Source organism: Hetaerina americana, unplaced genomic scaffold, assembly GCF_022747635.1.
Source record: "Hetaerina americana unplaced genomic scaffold, ioHetAmer1.1.p SCAF_2, whole genome shotgun sequence".
Classification (NCBI taxonomy): Eukaryota; Metazoa; Arthropoda; class Insecta; order Odonata; family Calopterygidae; genus Hetaerina; species Hetaerina americana.
Genome location: NW_027286763.1, coordinates 97198152 through 97210691, shown reverse-complemented (window position 1 = coordinate 97210691; position 12540 = coordinate 97198152). Strand labels below are relative to the sequence as shown.

General features: G+C 36.4%; 1 protein-coding gene and 1 long non-coding RNA gene across 2 annotated transcripts in view; one reads left to right on the top strand and one right to left on the bottom strand.

Moving 5' to 3' along the window:
• Nucleotides 1-5: 5 nt before the first annotated feature.
• LOC139687741 (uncharacterized) lies at nt 6-566 on the bottom strand. Its single transcript, XR_011700656.1, has 3 exons — nt 513-566; nt 259-389; nt 6-17 (listed from the first exon to the last, which is right to left on the bottom strand). It is a non-coding gene; the product is annotated as an uncharacterized lncRNA (long non-coding RNA).
• A 3653-nt stretch (nt 567-4219) lies between these two features.
• The window catches only part of LOC139687753 (galactose mutarotase-like), a 20087-nt gene continuing 11766 nt past the window's right edge, over nt 4220-12540 (top strand). The window contains exons 1-4 of the mRNA XM_071585028.1: nt 4220-4509; nt 6483-6640; nt 8261-8473; nt 9190-9277. Of these exons, the coding sequence (XP_071441129.1) occupies nt 4287-4509; nt 6483-6640; nt 8261-8473; nt 9190-9277 (682 nt within the window). The 5' untranslated portion in view covers nt 4220-4286. The remainder of the gene's footprint in view (nt 4510-6482; nt 6641-8260; nt 8474-9189; nt 9278-12540) is intronic.

Genomic DNA, 12540 nt, shown 5'->3' with positions numbered 1-12540 from the left:
AATCACTCCGTTGTAGTCTGTTGAGGAAAACAAATGTACATATTTGAGCAAACTTTATTTCTGGCACTCAAATAGCATAAGAATTTGGAATGAGCTATCATAAAAATCAAGCATTACTACTGTTTCAAATGTGGATAGAATTGGCAGTCAGGAATTTTATTTTCCGAAAAAGTCACATATATGCATGAAGTATCATTTTACATACTTAACAAATCTATTTTACTAAATTTCCAAAAAATATACAAATCCAATAAACACCTAAAAATTTTGAGCTGGTTGCAATAAAGGAGGCCTCTGGCCAAGTTGATTGTATCAGCCATAGAAAATGTGAAGTAGTTCCAGGCAAAATCAATGCCCAGATTTCTTACTTCATATACAATAGACAGCTCCTGAAAAAAATAATGTGAGTTTGCCCACCATTTATACAGTTCATGTATGCTGCTTGAAAATAGAATGTGTGTTCTAATGAGGTCAGATTATTACCATCCTGAGCAAGTGGAATTACTATTTACCTGAAGGTTTTCAATCCTGCAAAGAATTGGTCCCAAGTCGATATGATCATTTAGAGGTGGATGCGTGATGCAATCATGCAATGATCCTTCCGGTGGAGGTGTTGGAGGGTTCCCTACTAGCAGCTGGCATAGCCTTAGGTGATGGATGTACTGAGATACCCAGGAAACTTTTTCTAATGTTTTTGGTTGATCCTCTGGTTTATCTCTGGAAGGGCACCAACATGAAACTTTGGCTTGCTTGAGTATGTCCGAAACGTATAATGCGTGTGCATGTAAAATTATGCCCAATTACTTACCATTTATTTTCTTTCGCTTCTCCTTTCATACCATTTATTTAATAGGTATGATATCACAAAGTCATATTTTTGATACCTTCATATAAGTACTTTTCATTACATTTATATTAGAATCTTCACACTTAAAATACTAATTTTCATTGTAAGAACTGTGATACTCAAATATGAAGGTTGGGAAAATATTATGCTCCTCAAGTTAATTCATTTGGAGAAAATGACATTCGATGCTCTTTTGGCAATTCTAAAATGTGTCAAACAATTAAGATTGATTTTGTAAATTAATCAGGATGTAACTCTGAATTATATAGATCGATGAGTTTTCATTTATACATGGCAGGTATTTTTTATGGGCTTTCTGAGAATAATAATAATTTTTTCCAAGCAATTGTTGTGACTTTTATTTTCATTTAGCTTTTTCTTAGCTAAGTGATCAGTATCTCCACCACAATATGAAAAATTTGAAAAAGTATCTGGAACAAAAAAAAAGATCAAGGGATATATGCATAGTTATCAGTGCAAATAATAGTTTGTTGAACTGGAAGAGTGAAAAATAATGCCTAGCTACCAGGAACTGAATGGCCTATTAGCAATAATTAATTTTCATCTTCTGTGATATTCCTTTGCGCTCATCAATTTCTCCAGGCGAGTAGAAAATTGTAGTGTTTTCTTTGAATCATATAATAGTGAATGTAAGATGCAAACTATTTTTCTAAATATATTCTATTTCAGCATCAATGAGTTTTCATCAGCAGCGAATTGAAATCATGAATACTGTTTTAACCTTCTTTGATGCTTGAGTTATTCTAAAATGCTTATCGTAACAGATATGGGAATCATGGATAAAGCTAATTAACCATTTCTGGCAAACAATGCCAAATAGGAAACCACATCCTCTGTGGCTGATTGTTAATTGAGTCAATGATTTGGGGATGGGGGGATTTGAATAAATAGTAAGGATTTGGTGCTTTTTGTGAGTCGACATGGAATACCAACATAGATTTTTTGAGAGATGTGGCATCACTGTCCTCTTCCTCAAACTCATCCTCCTGCTCTTCCCCCTCCTCATCTTCATCGTCATCATCTTCATCCTCTTCTCCTTGCTCTGGAAACATATCCTTATAGTCAGCTCCATTTTCAAAAACTTTCTGCCCCCCTTCTATGTCATCTTCAGGACCAAACATATCCTCCTTATCCACCTCTTCTGCATGAGCACCCTCTCCTTCACTGATGCTCTCCCTGTCTAAGGCTATGACATATGTATCATCCACCCACTGATTCTTCTGCCATGCCCCCCAACCTTCAGAACTCATCACTCCCAGCTCAATTTCATCACCAGGAACTAGGTTTTCAATCCATTCCTGGAGGTCTCTTTCTAGGTACAGCTCTCTCCAAGAATTATTATGTTTAGCAATGTCACAAGTCTGAGGGAAAAGGGATTAGTATGAGAAAAGTTTATATATTGTATTACTTTTGAAATTGAAAAATAAGTTCATGTTTGTCTCTCTGTAGAGTACATATGTTTTAAAAACATTAACACCAGCTGGAGTGTAAAAATTTTCAAAGTGTAAAAAATCATATGCCTCACAGGTATCCCATTCAAGGTTAACATTTTTACACTTTTAAATTGTTGCATTTTAATGCTCATAAGTGGATGGCTAGATTTAATGTTAATGTCACAGCATCTCCTGCAGTTCTTTGAATACAGCTAGAGCTTTAAGATATTGAAAGTTTATGCTTTGATATGATTAGATTACAAATTAAGAATAAATATGCTAATAAATTGAGCATCACTGTTGCATTTATGCATGAACATTCCATTTTGTATTATGAGTTTGAAATATTAGCTATGTGACCTATCGTGCACCCACTCTAATTCAGTCTGCTTTTTTACAAGTCATCCTGATTGGACCTTTGCTGCTTTTTCCATTCCATTTTTAAGATTCACTCACTAATCTCCAACCATTTTCATTCCTGCATCCTTAGGTGTTTGTTAAGTTTTTCATGGTACTCCTTTTATGCTCCCATCAAAGCATTAACATCCCACTTTACCATTCTCCTACCCTTACATTTCATCTTGGATTTTAAATTTCATTTCATAAAAGCTAAATTATGATCTGAATGGGCATGCTCCCCTGAACTCAAGAAAAGTGAGTCATTGACACTATTTCTAAATTGATAATAAACCATTATGTAATATAATTGGTACCTCCATTTCTCCTGACATTTTTCATGTTTATCTTTACCTGTGATAATATTTACCAAACCTTTTGTCCTGTAGAACTCAAAATATCCTTTGTACATAAAAAAAGTGCTAAGTATTCATCAGCAGAACACAATTCAGGATTAATCACTGAAAATGGTACATTAAAGTTCAAAATGTATACAAATGTTCATACACCATCAGCTGGAGATGGCCACCTTTCCAGGGACCTTCTTTGCCAATAAATTCCATCTGGTATTATAGGGATGACAATATTTAGTGGCAAATCTAAAGGCAAGTTCTCTAGCAACACATTTTTATCATCTTCTAGAAGTATCTCATTGAATATTGGTTTTTCTGAAAGATATAAAATATTTCACTTCAACACCCCAAACGAAAACTCTCAATTCAGACCTTAAACATTTTTCATATAACTACTAACACTGTTAAGTATGTTAATTCATTGTCATCTTGCATGAAATATTTACCTGCAAAGTTTTTTATTAAAGCATTGGTAGCTAATTCTGACAAACTCTTTGGAAGTAACTCATCCCATATCACTTGTTCGGCTTTAAGAATTCGATTGGGTTCAGAGACATGCATCAAACATGCTTTTGATGGTTTGTAAGCTTTGCAAGCACATTTTGGTATAGTATGAGGTACTTTCATACCTTATATTGATACCACCACTCAACACTTGCTATTTAGATAAATGAGTACTTTACAATTTGTAATGAATTACTTCCTGGCTGTTACAGATTTTATTTACATGCATGGTATTACTTAATTTGCATTTTTTTCACTATTTGACAATTTAAGAATAAATATCCTATGGCGGGTATAATGAAATTAATTAAAAAGTAAAAAATCACCTATCCCTCTATCTTTTGTTTTAACAATTTAAATGATCCCCAGATTTTATTGTGCTACACAGAAGTGCCTTGTGCTCCGATGCCCAGAAATGTAAGGCTTGAAGATTCCCAAACCTTTTATTTTGAACAAATATAATTCTACTATGAAACACTATATCAAAGTAACCTAGCAATAGATGCTTACACTCGCTCAAGATTCATTATGAATACCGTTCAAAGGAGCATCGTGGCGTATTTTACATACGTTTCCATAGTAATGTTGTTTATTTTTCCCGCGACAAACAAGTGAAAAAATTCAACCGTGAAAAGGTTATCACATGGTCGTCCCGTCCCCAAAACTTCCTTGTTGGCGGCTGATTTCCGTTTTCGTCATTCTTGGGAGTTGTCGACTGTAGCTTAAGTAATTATGGAGGAAATCCATAGCGACGTAGAATTAGAAGAAGATGGATTTGGATTTCTTCGAAATGAAACGACAGGTGTATCTGAAATCGTTCGTCGGTTCACAATGACAAACAAAACAGGAATGTGTGTACAAATAATAACCTATGGTGGAATCATAACGTCAATCAAAGTGCCGAATGCCCGAGGAAGCATTGACGACGTCGTTTTGGGATTTGACAGTCTTGATGGTGGGTTCTTGCCGTTAACCAATTTCGCCAATCGGTGATTATACCAATTAACAACGTAATAACATTCTTTATTTGCCATTGGTGATTGTATTTGAACGTAAACTTGATTGTATATAATCTCAATTTGAAGGTAAACTGGGAAGTTAATCAGGTGAAAATGATCGTCAAAATCACCAGAAATTAAAAATATGAATTAAAATTATTTTCTCGCGAATGCCCTTAGTGAGAAAAATTGGTAGGAGTTTGATATAGATATTTGTAACAAATGAAAATTACCGCTAAGGGAGCTTTGTATAAAAGATGGTAGTCATGGTGGTATAATTTTCTTGTCCTCCAATAATGCCGTTATTTATGTCTTTGCCTAAATGCATAAATTTCGCTTACCGGCTCATTGAAAATTAATTTGCGGTCAACCAACATACGTAATGTTTACTTGGTTCAAGTTAATAAATATCAGTTAAACGTATGGTAGAGGGAAGGTTTCAGAAATTCTTCTAGTATAGTAATACTTCTGCGTTTACACAATATATTTATGGTGCAATGAGTAACTCTGGCAAATTAAGTGAATGATTACTCGTGAAATAATGAGTTAGCATGTTGAAAATATAAAAATGCACTCATTGTTCAGCAGTTTTGACGTACATTTTTTATTATATGTGTACACACTCCTTGTATATTATTTTTAGCTCAAGATTGGTAGGACCAAGCTTTTTCTTTCCCTTTTTTACATGCATTCCGAAGTTCGTTCACTGACACGCAGAGAGTAATAAACCTTACATTTTGAAGATTTTAATTTTATGTTTGGTAGTGAGGTTACTGGCTTGGGTTAGTAATATGATCTTTGTAAAGTCATATTTTGCAAAAAGCAAAAGCTGTGTTAGGAATATGGGTGTGGCCGATGGAGTGTGTTTTGCATAACCTTCACCCAGCAGATTTATATTCACTCACAAAATAAGTAGAAATTTAGCATGGTGGATTCTTAATGCACAACAGAAAGAAAATGAGTCGTGGTTGAATTTATCTCCGATGGGATACCGTTAAGTTTGTCACATATATTCATATAGAATGGCTCCATATAAGTTAGTGCTAAATGTATGAGTATATGTGACTAATCTGAAGTTTTCTTCCTAGGCAGTATTCAGTGTTTTACCAACTGTTTAAATACTGTCTGACATTCATTGTTTCGGGCCTAACCAGGCCAATCAAATGTGTATTTTTCAATTATTTTTAATCTTGCACATGAAAAGTATTTCATATTAAAATCATCTACAGTGTGCTTCCAGAATCATGATAACTTCACTATAATTTGGTATTGGTATAGAAATGAAAATTATGTAAAATATTAGTATCTATAATTATTAGTCTTGTCACACTAAGCTGTGGTTGTATTTTAATTCCCAATTACAGCTTACATTCATGAATACTGCACAAAATGATCTATAGCTTGTTTTTCTTGGCCATAAAAGGTAGTAATGTGATATACCCCTAACCATGAGCATTGAAATTTGCATTTGTTCGGAGAATTATGAGCATGCTCAGAGAATTTTGGTCTGCCAATGGTGGGCATGGGAGCATGCTCTAATAAATTGCGTGAGGGTAAGCTATTGCGAGATATAAAACCTAGGGAAAGTAAGGTGTTAGATGGAAATATAGACGGGATTTTTGCATGATTAATGTACTTGTTGGTCTGCTCGTTGCTTCTTAAGTGCGGAGCAAGGAGGAGCACAAATGATTTGCTCACTGAACTCATCCACCTTATGGATAACTTGATTATAACATAAACCAAATATTGTGTTATAAAAAAATTCTTTTTAATGCATTGGTTATACTTAAGAATTATGGTTGCGTGTTTTCTTCCCTGCATGTACTGCTAATATTTGTTGTTATTTCAATATTACAGAACTATTTTTTAATTATGCTGTCAATATTTCTGATGAAGTATCAGTATGTCCTAATGAAATGATTTATTTCAGAGTATCTCAATAAGGATAATCCATACTTCGGAGCCATAATAGGAAGGGTCACCAACAGAATAGCTAATGCATCCTTTAAAATTGGAGACAAAGAATATCATCTCTCAAAAAACGAAGGAAATAACCATCTCCACGGGGGTTTTAAAGGGTTTGATAAGGTATGTTGAAATTGATTTACTTATGCATAGTGAAATTGAAAATAAACAACTTGGCTTTTCCACATGGAAAAGGTTTTTATTTACGACCTAGGTTTCGTTATGGCATAACATTGTCACCTGACGATGTTATACCATAACGAAACCTAGGTGGTAAATGAAAACATTTTCCATGTGGAAAAGCCAAGTTGTTTAATTTCAATGTGAAGATTTTCCACCTAGTCACGCCAGAAACCTTTTTTACTTATGCATAGCATTATTATGGCACCTCTGTGCATAAAGCTACTCAAGGTATTGGTTGTGATTAGTTTTTAGCCAATAGGAAAAGTTGTTAAGGGTGAGAGAACATAAGGCGGTTATTAGGAAGCAGAGAACTTAAGCACAAGGTGGTCACATTTCAATGGTAGTTTTGGATGATATTATTTTGCAATGGTGTTGTTGCATTATTGAAGTTATTTAGGGTTGGTTCAAATATCTCCAGTAAATATTTCAAATTGTTAAAGGTTTTTGGCTGGTGAAATTAGAGGTGAATTATTCTGGTGTAGAAACTTGGTGGGTAACATGTTGCACAATCAGCAGACAAGTGAGCAGGGTTTAAGAAGATGAATAATGGGTGAGGGTGAAAAATGAAGTAAAGTAGTTTACTCTAGCCATTTTCCCTGTTCAATCTTCATCTGATGACAAGTTTCCACTGTCACAGTGAAAGCTAGTGGGTTGTGTAAGCAAAGTATATGGAAAGGGTGGAAAATGCTGTGTGAATTGGAAGTGGTAATGATGGAAAGGTGGATGTTTCATGTTATGATCAGCTAAATGAATTTGTGGAAAACTGCCTGATGTATGAGACATTGACATACTTGCAGAAGTTTCGGAATTCGTAAAATCAGTTAGGTTTGCTGATGGCCAAGCTTTAGTTTCTCAGTCAGCCAAGGGGTTGCAAGCATTGCTGAGTCAATTGGAAATTCAGTGTGACAGGTATGGGATGAGAATCAATATTAATAAAACAAAGGTTATGCAATTTTCTAGAAAGAAAAAGGCTAAGCTAAACATTAAAATAGGATGGTCAAAACTAGAGCAGGTAGAATAGTTTACGTATCTCGGAAGTGTTTTGGACCAACACGGTCAAAGTAGTAGGGACGTAAGGAGAAGAATTGCGCTAGGCAAAGAGGCTTTCACGAGGAGGAGGGAGTTGATGAGAGGGACGTTGAGTAAGGATATTAAGAAAAGACTCGTAAAAACTTTGATATGGAGCGTAGCTATGAATGCGGAAACGTGGTCATTGAAGCAGGAGGATATGAGGAGGGATGAAGGGAGGAAGAAAGTACTCAGAGATAAAGAGGGACCTGATGTAGAGTAGGATGTGTGTGGATTTTGTGTTTTGTTAGGAGCCACAAAATGTTTTATTTAGTAGCTGTGTCCATCCAAAAACCTACCTTAACCGGTAGATTACCTAATAATAATAATATTGGCTTTACCTGATAAAATTTTTGTGATGGGGAATAAAACAAATAAAGAGTTCATCTTCTAAAGATTTATTTTGACAAAACCTATTACATAAAGAGTAAGTTCTGCGTGCAAACTTGCTACTTCTGATTGATAATTTTTTCATAATGCCATTTATTACAGATGAATTGGGAATCACATGTAGTAGGTGGAGGAAAATTGGTGCTTAGCCTTCTAAGTGGTGATGGTGATGAAGGCTATCCGGGGGAAGTTCTGACACACGCTACTTATAGCCTCACGTCAAACAATGAACTTCTTCTTCAATTGCAAGCTACTGTGACAAAGCCAACCCCTATAAATTTAACAAATCATTCATACTTTAATTTGGCAGGCCATGTGAGTATATTATCAAATTGAGGACTTAGTTTTGTGTGTATTTTTAAATGTTAAATTGCTTGGTTAGCTATTCTGGAAGCTAATTTCCAAGGTTTTGAGTGTGTGTCGCGGGTTAGACAAGAGTGCAATGTAAATCCCAGTGGTTCTTCCTCTCCTGTGAAATTCACCGTCAACCAAAGAGCCTTAACAATTCCAAAGAATCAAGAAAGGCATGCTAAGAGTAGATTTTGATTAATTATTCTATTTTATATACTAATCCTTATTTTGTCCCTCGAGACCTAATAGTTTTTGGATATTTTTATATAGTTGAGTACCAAATGTAACCACTCCTAATTTGTCTCTTCATGTAAATGGAGTTGGTGTATACTTATGTCATATAGTGAGTTGTACATTTAAAGATTAAAATTTTTATTAGTGGCATCAGATTTTGCATCATAAGGATTCCAATCTTTAGAAGATTATTCATTTTGAGTTGCGATTGCAAATATGCAGGTATATATATTTACGGTATTTATATTTCGTGGTGGATTTTAATGCAAAGTATTTAAGAGAAGGGGAATGTTTCTTCAATCTATTATGCTAGAGTAAATGGATATGGCTTCAGCATTGACAGGGAAATCAAAATAATGGAAATATTATGACAGGAATTATAGTTAATAACAATGAAGTATTTCTCTCACTGAAAAACTGAGTAAGTCAAGTCAATTTTATTTTAGGATGCCGGCAGTGAAGGAACTTATGAACATTTGGTCACAATAAATGCTGATGATTACACTCCAGTGGATGGAAACCTTATTCCAACTGGTGAGTAATGAATGAGTTGGCCAAAGTTTGAAATTTCTTTGTAAATAGGTCAAGTTTTTGAAACTTAATTTATCAAGAATGACAATATCTGCCTTCCTCAACCTCCAGTGTAAATATGTACTCAGGCGAGTTTGCTTACGTTTGGGTCACAAAATCACTCATCTCCTGGATTGAGCTAGTCAAATGTTAATGCCGATGTTGCATAGATATAAACATAGTCTCTTACCTTCTTTTTTTTCCATCTCTTCTCATTCGAAATACATTTAAAAGCAGGGAATCGAGAAGATTTGCAGACTATTTGCGCAGAATAGATGAAGCACTCAAGGGGATATGAATGAATAAATAAAATCCTTGCATTATGAAGACATAACATTGAGGAAATCTTTAATTTACTTCAGAAGTAGCATATAATGAGTTGGACGTAGCTCGGCAGATAAATAGAGGAGAATGGTGATTTTATTGTCCCAGGACAGGTTCTATGAAACCAGGAATGCATTTGATTCTAATAGATATATTTGTGTGTATAAATAGATATATATACATATATATATATGTATATATATATTTGTGTGTTTAAATAGATATATATACATATACATATATATATGTATATGTGTGTATATATATATATATATATATATATATATATATATATATATATATATATATATATATATATATATATATATATATATAAAGACACACACACATACAGATTTATATATATACACATACAAATATATATATACAATGGGATGGCACAATAGAACACAAAGAGAATAGCAACATTTAAAAGGACAGTAACACGGTAAATTGCTCGAGCTTTCGGCCTTCTCAGAGGCCTTCTTCAAGTACATATATATATTCTTCAAGTGTGTGTATACCTGTATATGTATATATATATATATATATATAGTACAATACACAGTAACACATAATATAGAAACACAAAAAAAGAGAACACTCACACGTATTTTCTTGATATTTCGACGGAAACAATCCGTCTTCCTCTGAAGATGTAGAAGTAATGACTGCTGGAATTGTTGAGGTGAGGGGTGCGAGAGAAAGGGAAGGGGGCCAGGGGAAGGGGAGAACGGGAGGCGAAGGAGGGGTGAAAGGAATGGTTGGGGAGAGGAAAGGGAGAGGGAAGGGGTGGAAGTAACAGTTTTAGGCCACTCCCATCAGTGAACGACATTGAGGCCCGGATGCTGATAGGCCATACAGATGTAAATGAAAGCCAATTCAAGGGTTTTTAATTCTATAGGGTTATCGGATGTGGGAAGGGACGCTAGGACGGAAACATTGTAACACTGGTTGAAGGGGGTATTATGATGGGAAGCATGTTTAGGGATGGGGAGACCCGCGGACGGGGAGGAGGGATTGCACGAGGCGCGGTGGTTGTGCAATCCCTCCTCCCCGTCCGCGGGTCTCCCCATCCCTAAACATGCTTCCCATCATAATACCCCCTTCAACCAGTGTTACAATGTTTCCGTCCTAGCGTCCCTTCCCACATCCGATAACCCTATAGAATTAAAAACCCTTGAATTGGCTTTCATTTACATCTGTATGGCCTATCAGCATCCGGGCCTCAATGTCGTTCACTGATGGGAGTGGCCTAAAACTGTTACTTCCACCCCTTCCCTCTCCCTTTCCTCTCCCCAACCATTCCTTTCACCCCTCCTTCGCCTCCCGTTCTCCCCTTCCCCTGGCCCCCTTCCCTTTCTCTCGCACCCCTCACCTCAACAATTCCAGCAGTCATTACTTCTACATCTTCAGAGGAAGACGGATTGTTTCCGTCGAAATATCAAGAAAATACGTGTGAGTGTTCTCTTTTTTTGTGTTTCTATATTATGTGTTACTGTGTATTGTACTATTCGGCACTTCCGTGTTACGTCTATGAAAGCATATACTATATATATATATATATATATATATATATATACACACATATACATATATATATATATGTGTGTGTGTGTGTGTATATATATATATACATATATATGTGTGTGTGTGTATATATATATATACATATATATATATATATATATATATATATATATATATATATATATACAGGGTTTGTCCGGAAAATAAGTGTACTGAGCTCAGGAAAAAAAATTTATTACATTTTTACATTTCTTAAGCTAATATTCCTCAAAATAGGACCCTTGTGAGTCAATACACTTGTTCCAGCGGCGTTCCCATTCCTGGAATGCTCCTGCGAAGGCATCATCGGGAACTTCTCGAAGACACGTCGTCACGGCCTCTTTGACGGTGTCCAAAGTCCCGTATCGCGTTCCTTTCAAACTCCTCTTTATCTTCGGGAACAGAAAGAAGTCCGGTGGTGCCAAGTCCGGGCTGAAGGGTGGGTGCGGCAGCGTTGCCACGCCGTGCTTGGCCAAGAAGTCCGACACGACAAGCGCGGTGTGAGACGGCGCATTGTCGTGATGCAGCCGCCAGATGTTTTTGATCGCTGGCCGGACGCAGGCGACTCGTTTTCGAAGCCTGTCGAGCACTTGGACGTAAAATGCACATTTACAGTTTGTCATTCAGGTACAAATTCGTAGTGGACGACTCCCCTTTTGTCAAAAAAGACAATGAGCATCGCCTTGATCCGAGATTTGCTCATGCGAGCTTTCTTTTGACGGGGTGATGATGGGGTGTGCCACTCCGCACTTTGTCTCTTCGACTCCGGGTCGTACTCAAAGATCCACGTCTCGTCACCCGAAACAACGTTCTCTAAAAAATGTGGATCATTTTTGCAGTGATCCGCAAGTTGTGTCGCGATTTCCAAACGATTGAGTCTTTGATCATCACTGAGCACTTTCGGCACCAACTTTGCACAAATTTTTCGCATCTGTAATTGCTCCCTAATAATCTCGTGCACTATTGTTTTTGGCACATTACACTGCTCTGCTATCATCCGAACACTAAGACAACGATCAGAGTTCAGTACATCGCGAACTTTTCGCACATTTTCGTCGGTGAGTGTCGTTGATGGGCGTCCAGGCCGTGGTTTGTCATCGACCTCTTCTCTGCCCTCCACGAACATCTTGTGCCACCGAAAGATCATGTTTCTGGACATGGCTGACTCCCCGTAAGCCTGGTTAATCATACCGACAGTTTCGGTAGACGATTTCCCAAGCTTTACTGCAAATTTGATGGAATAACGCTGCTCCAAAAACTTCGGCATCGCGTTCCGTGACGTGGGTCGAGCGTGGAGGTTCTGTCCCTCTCCTCCTTGATAAAGGTGGCAACGA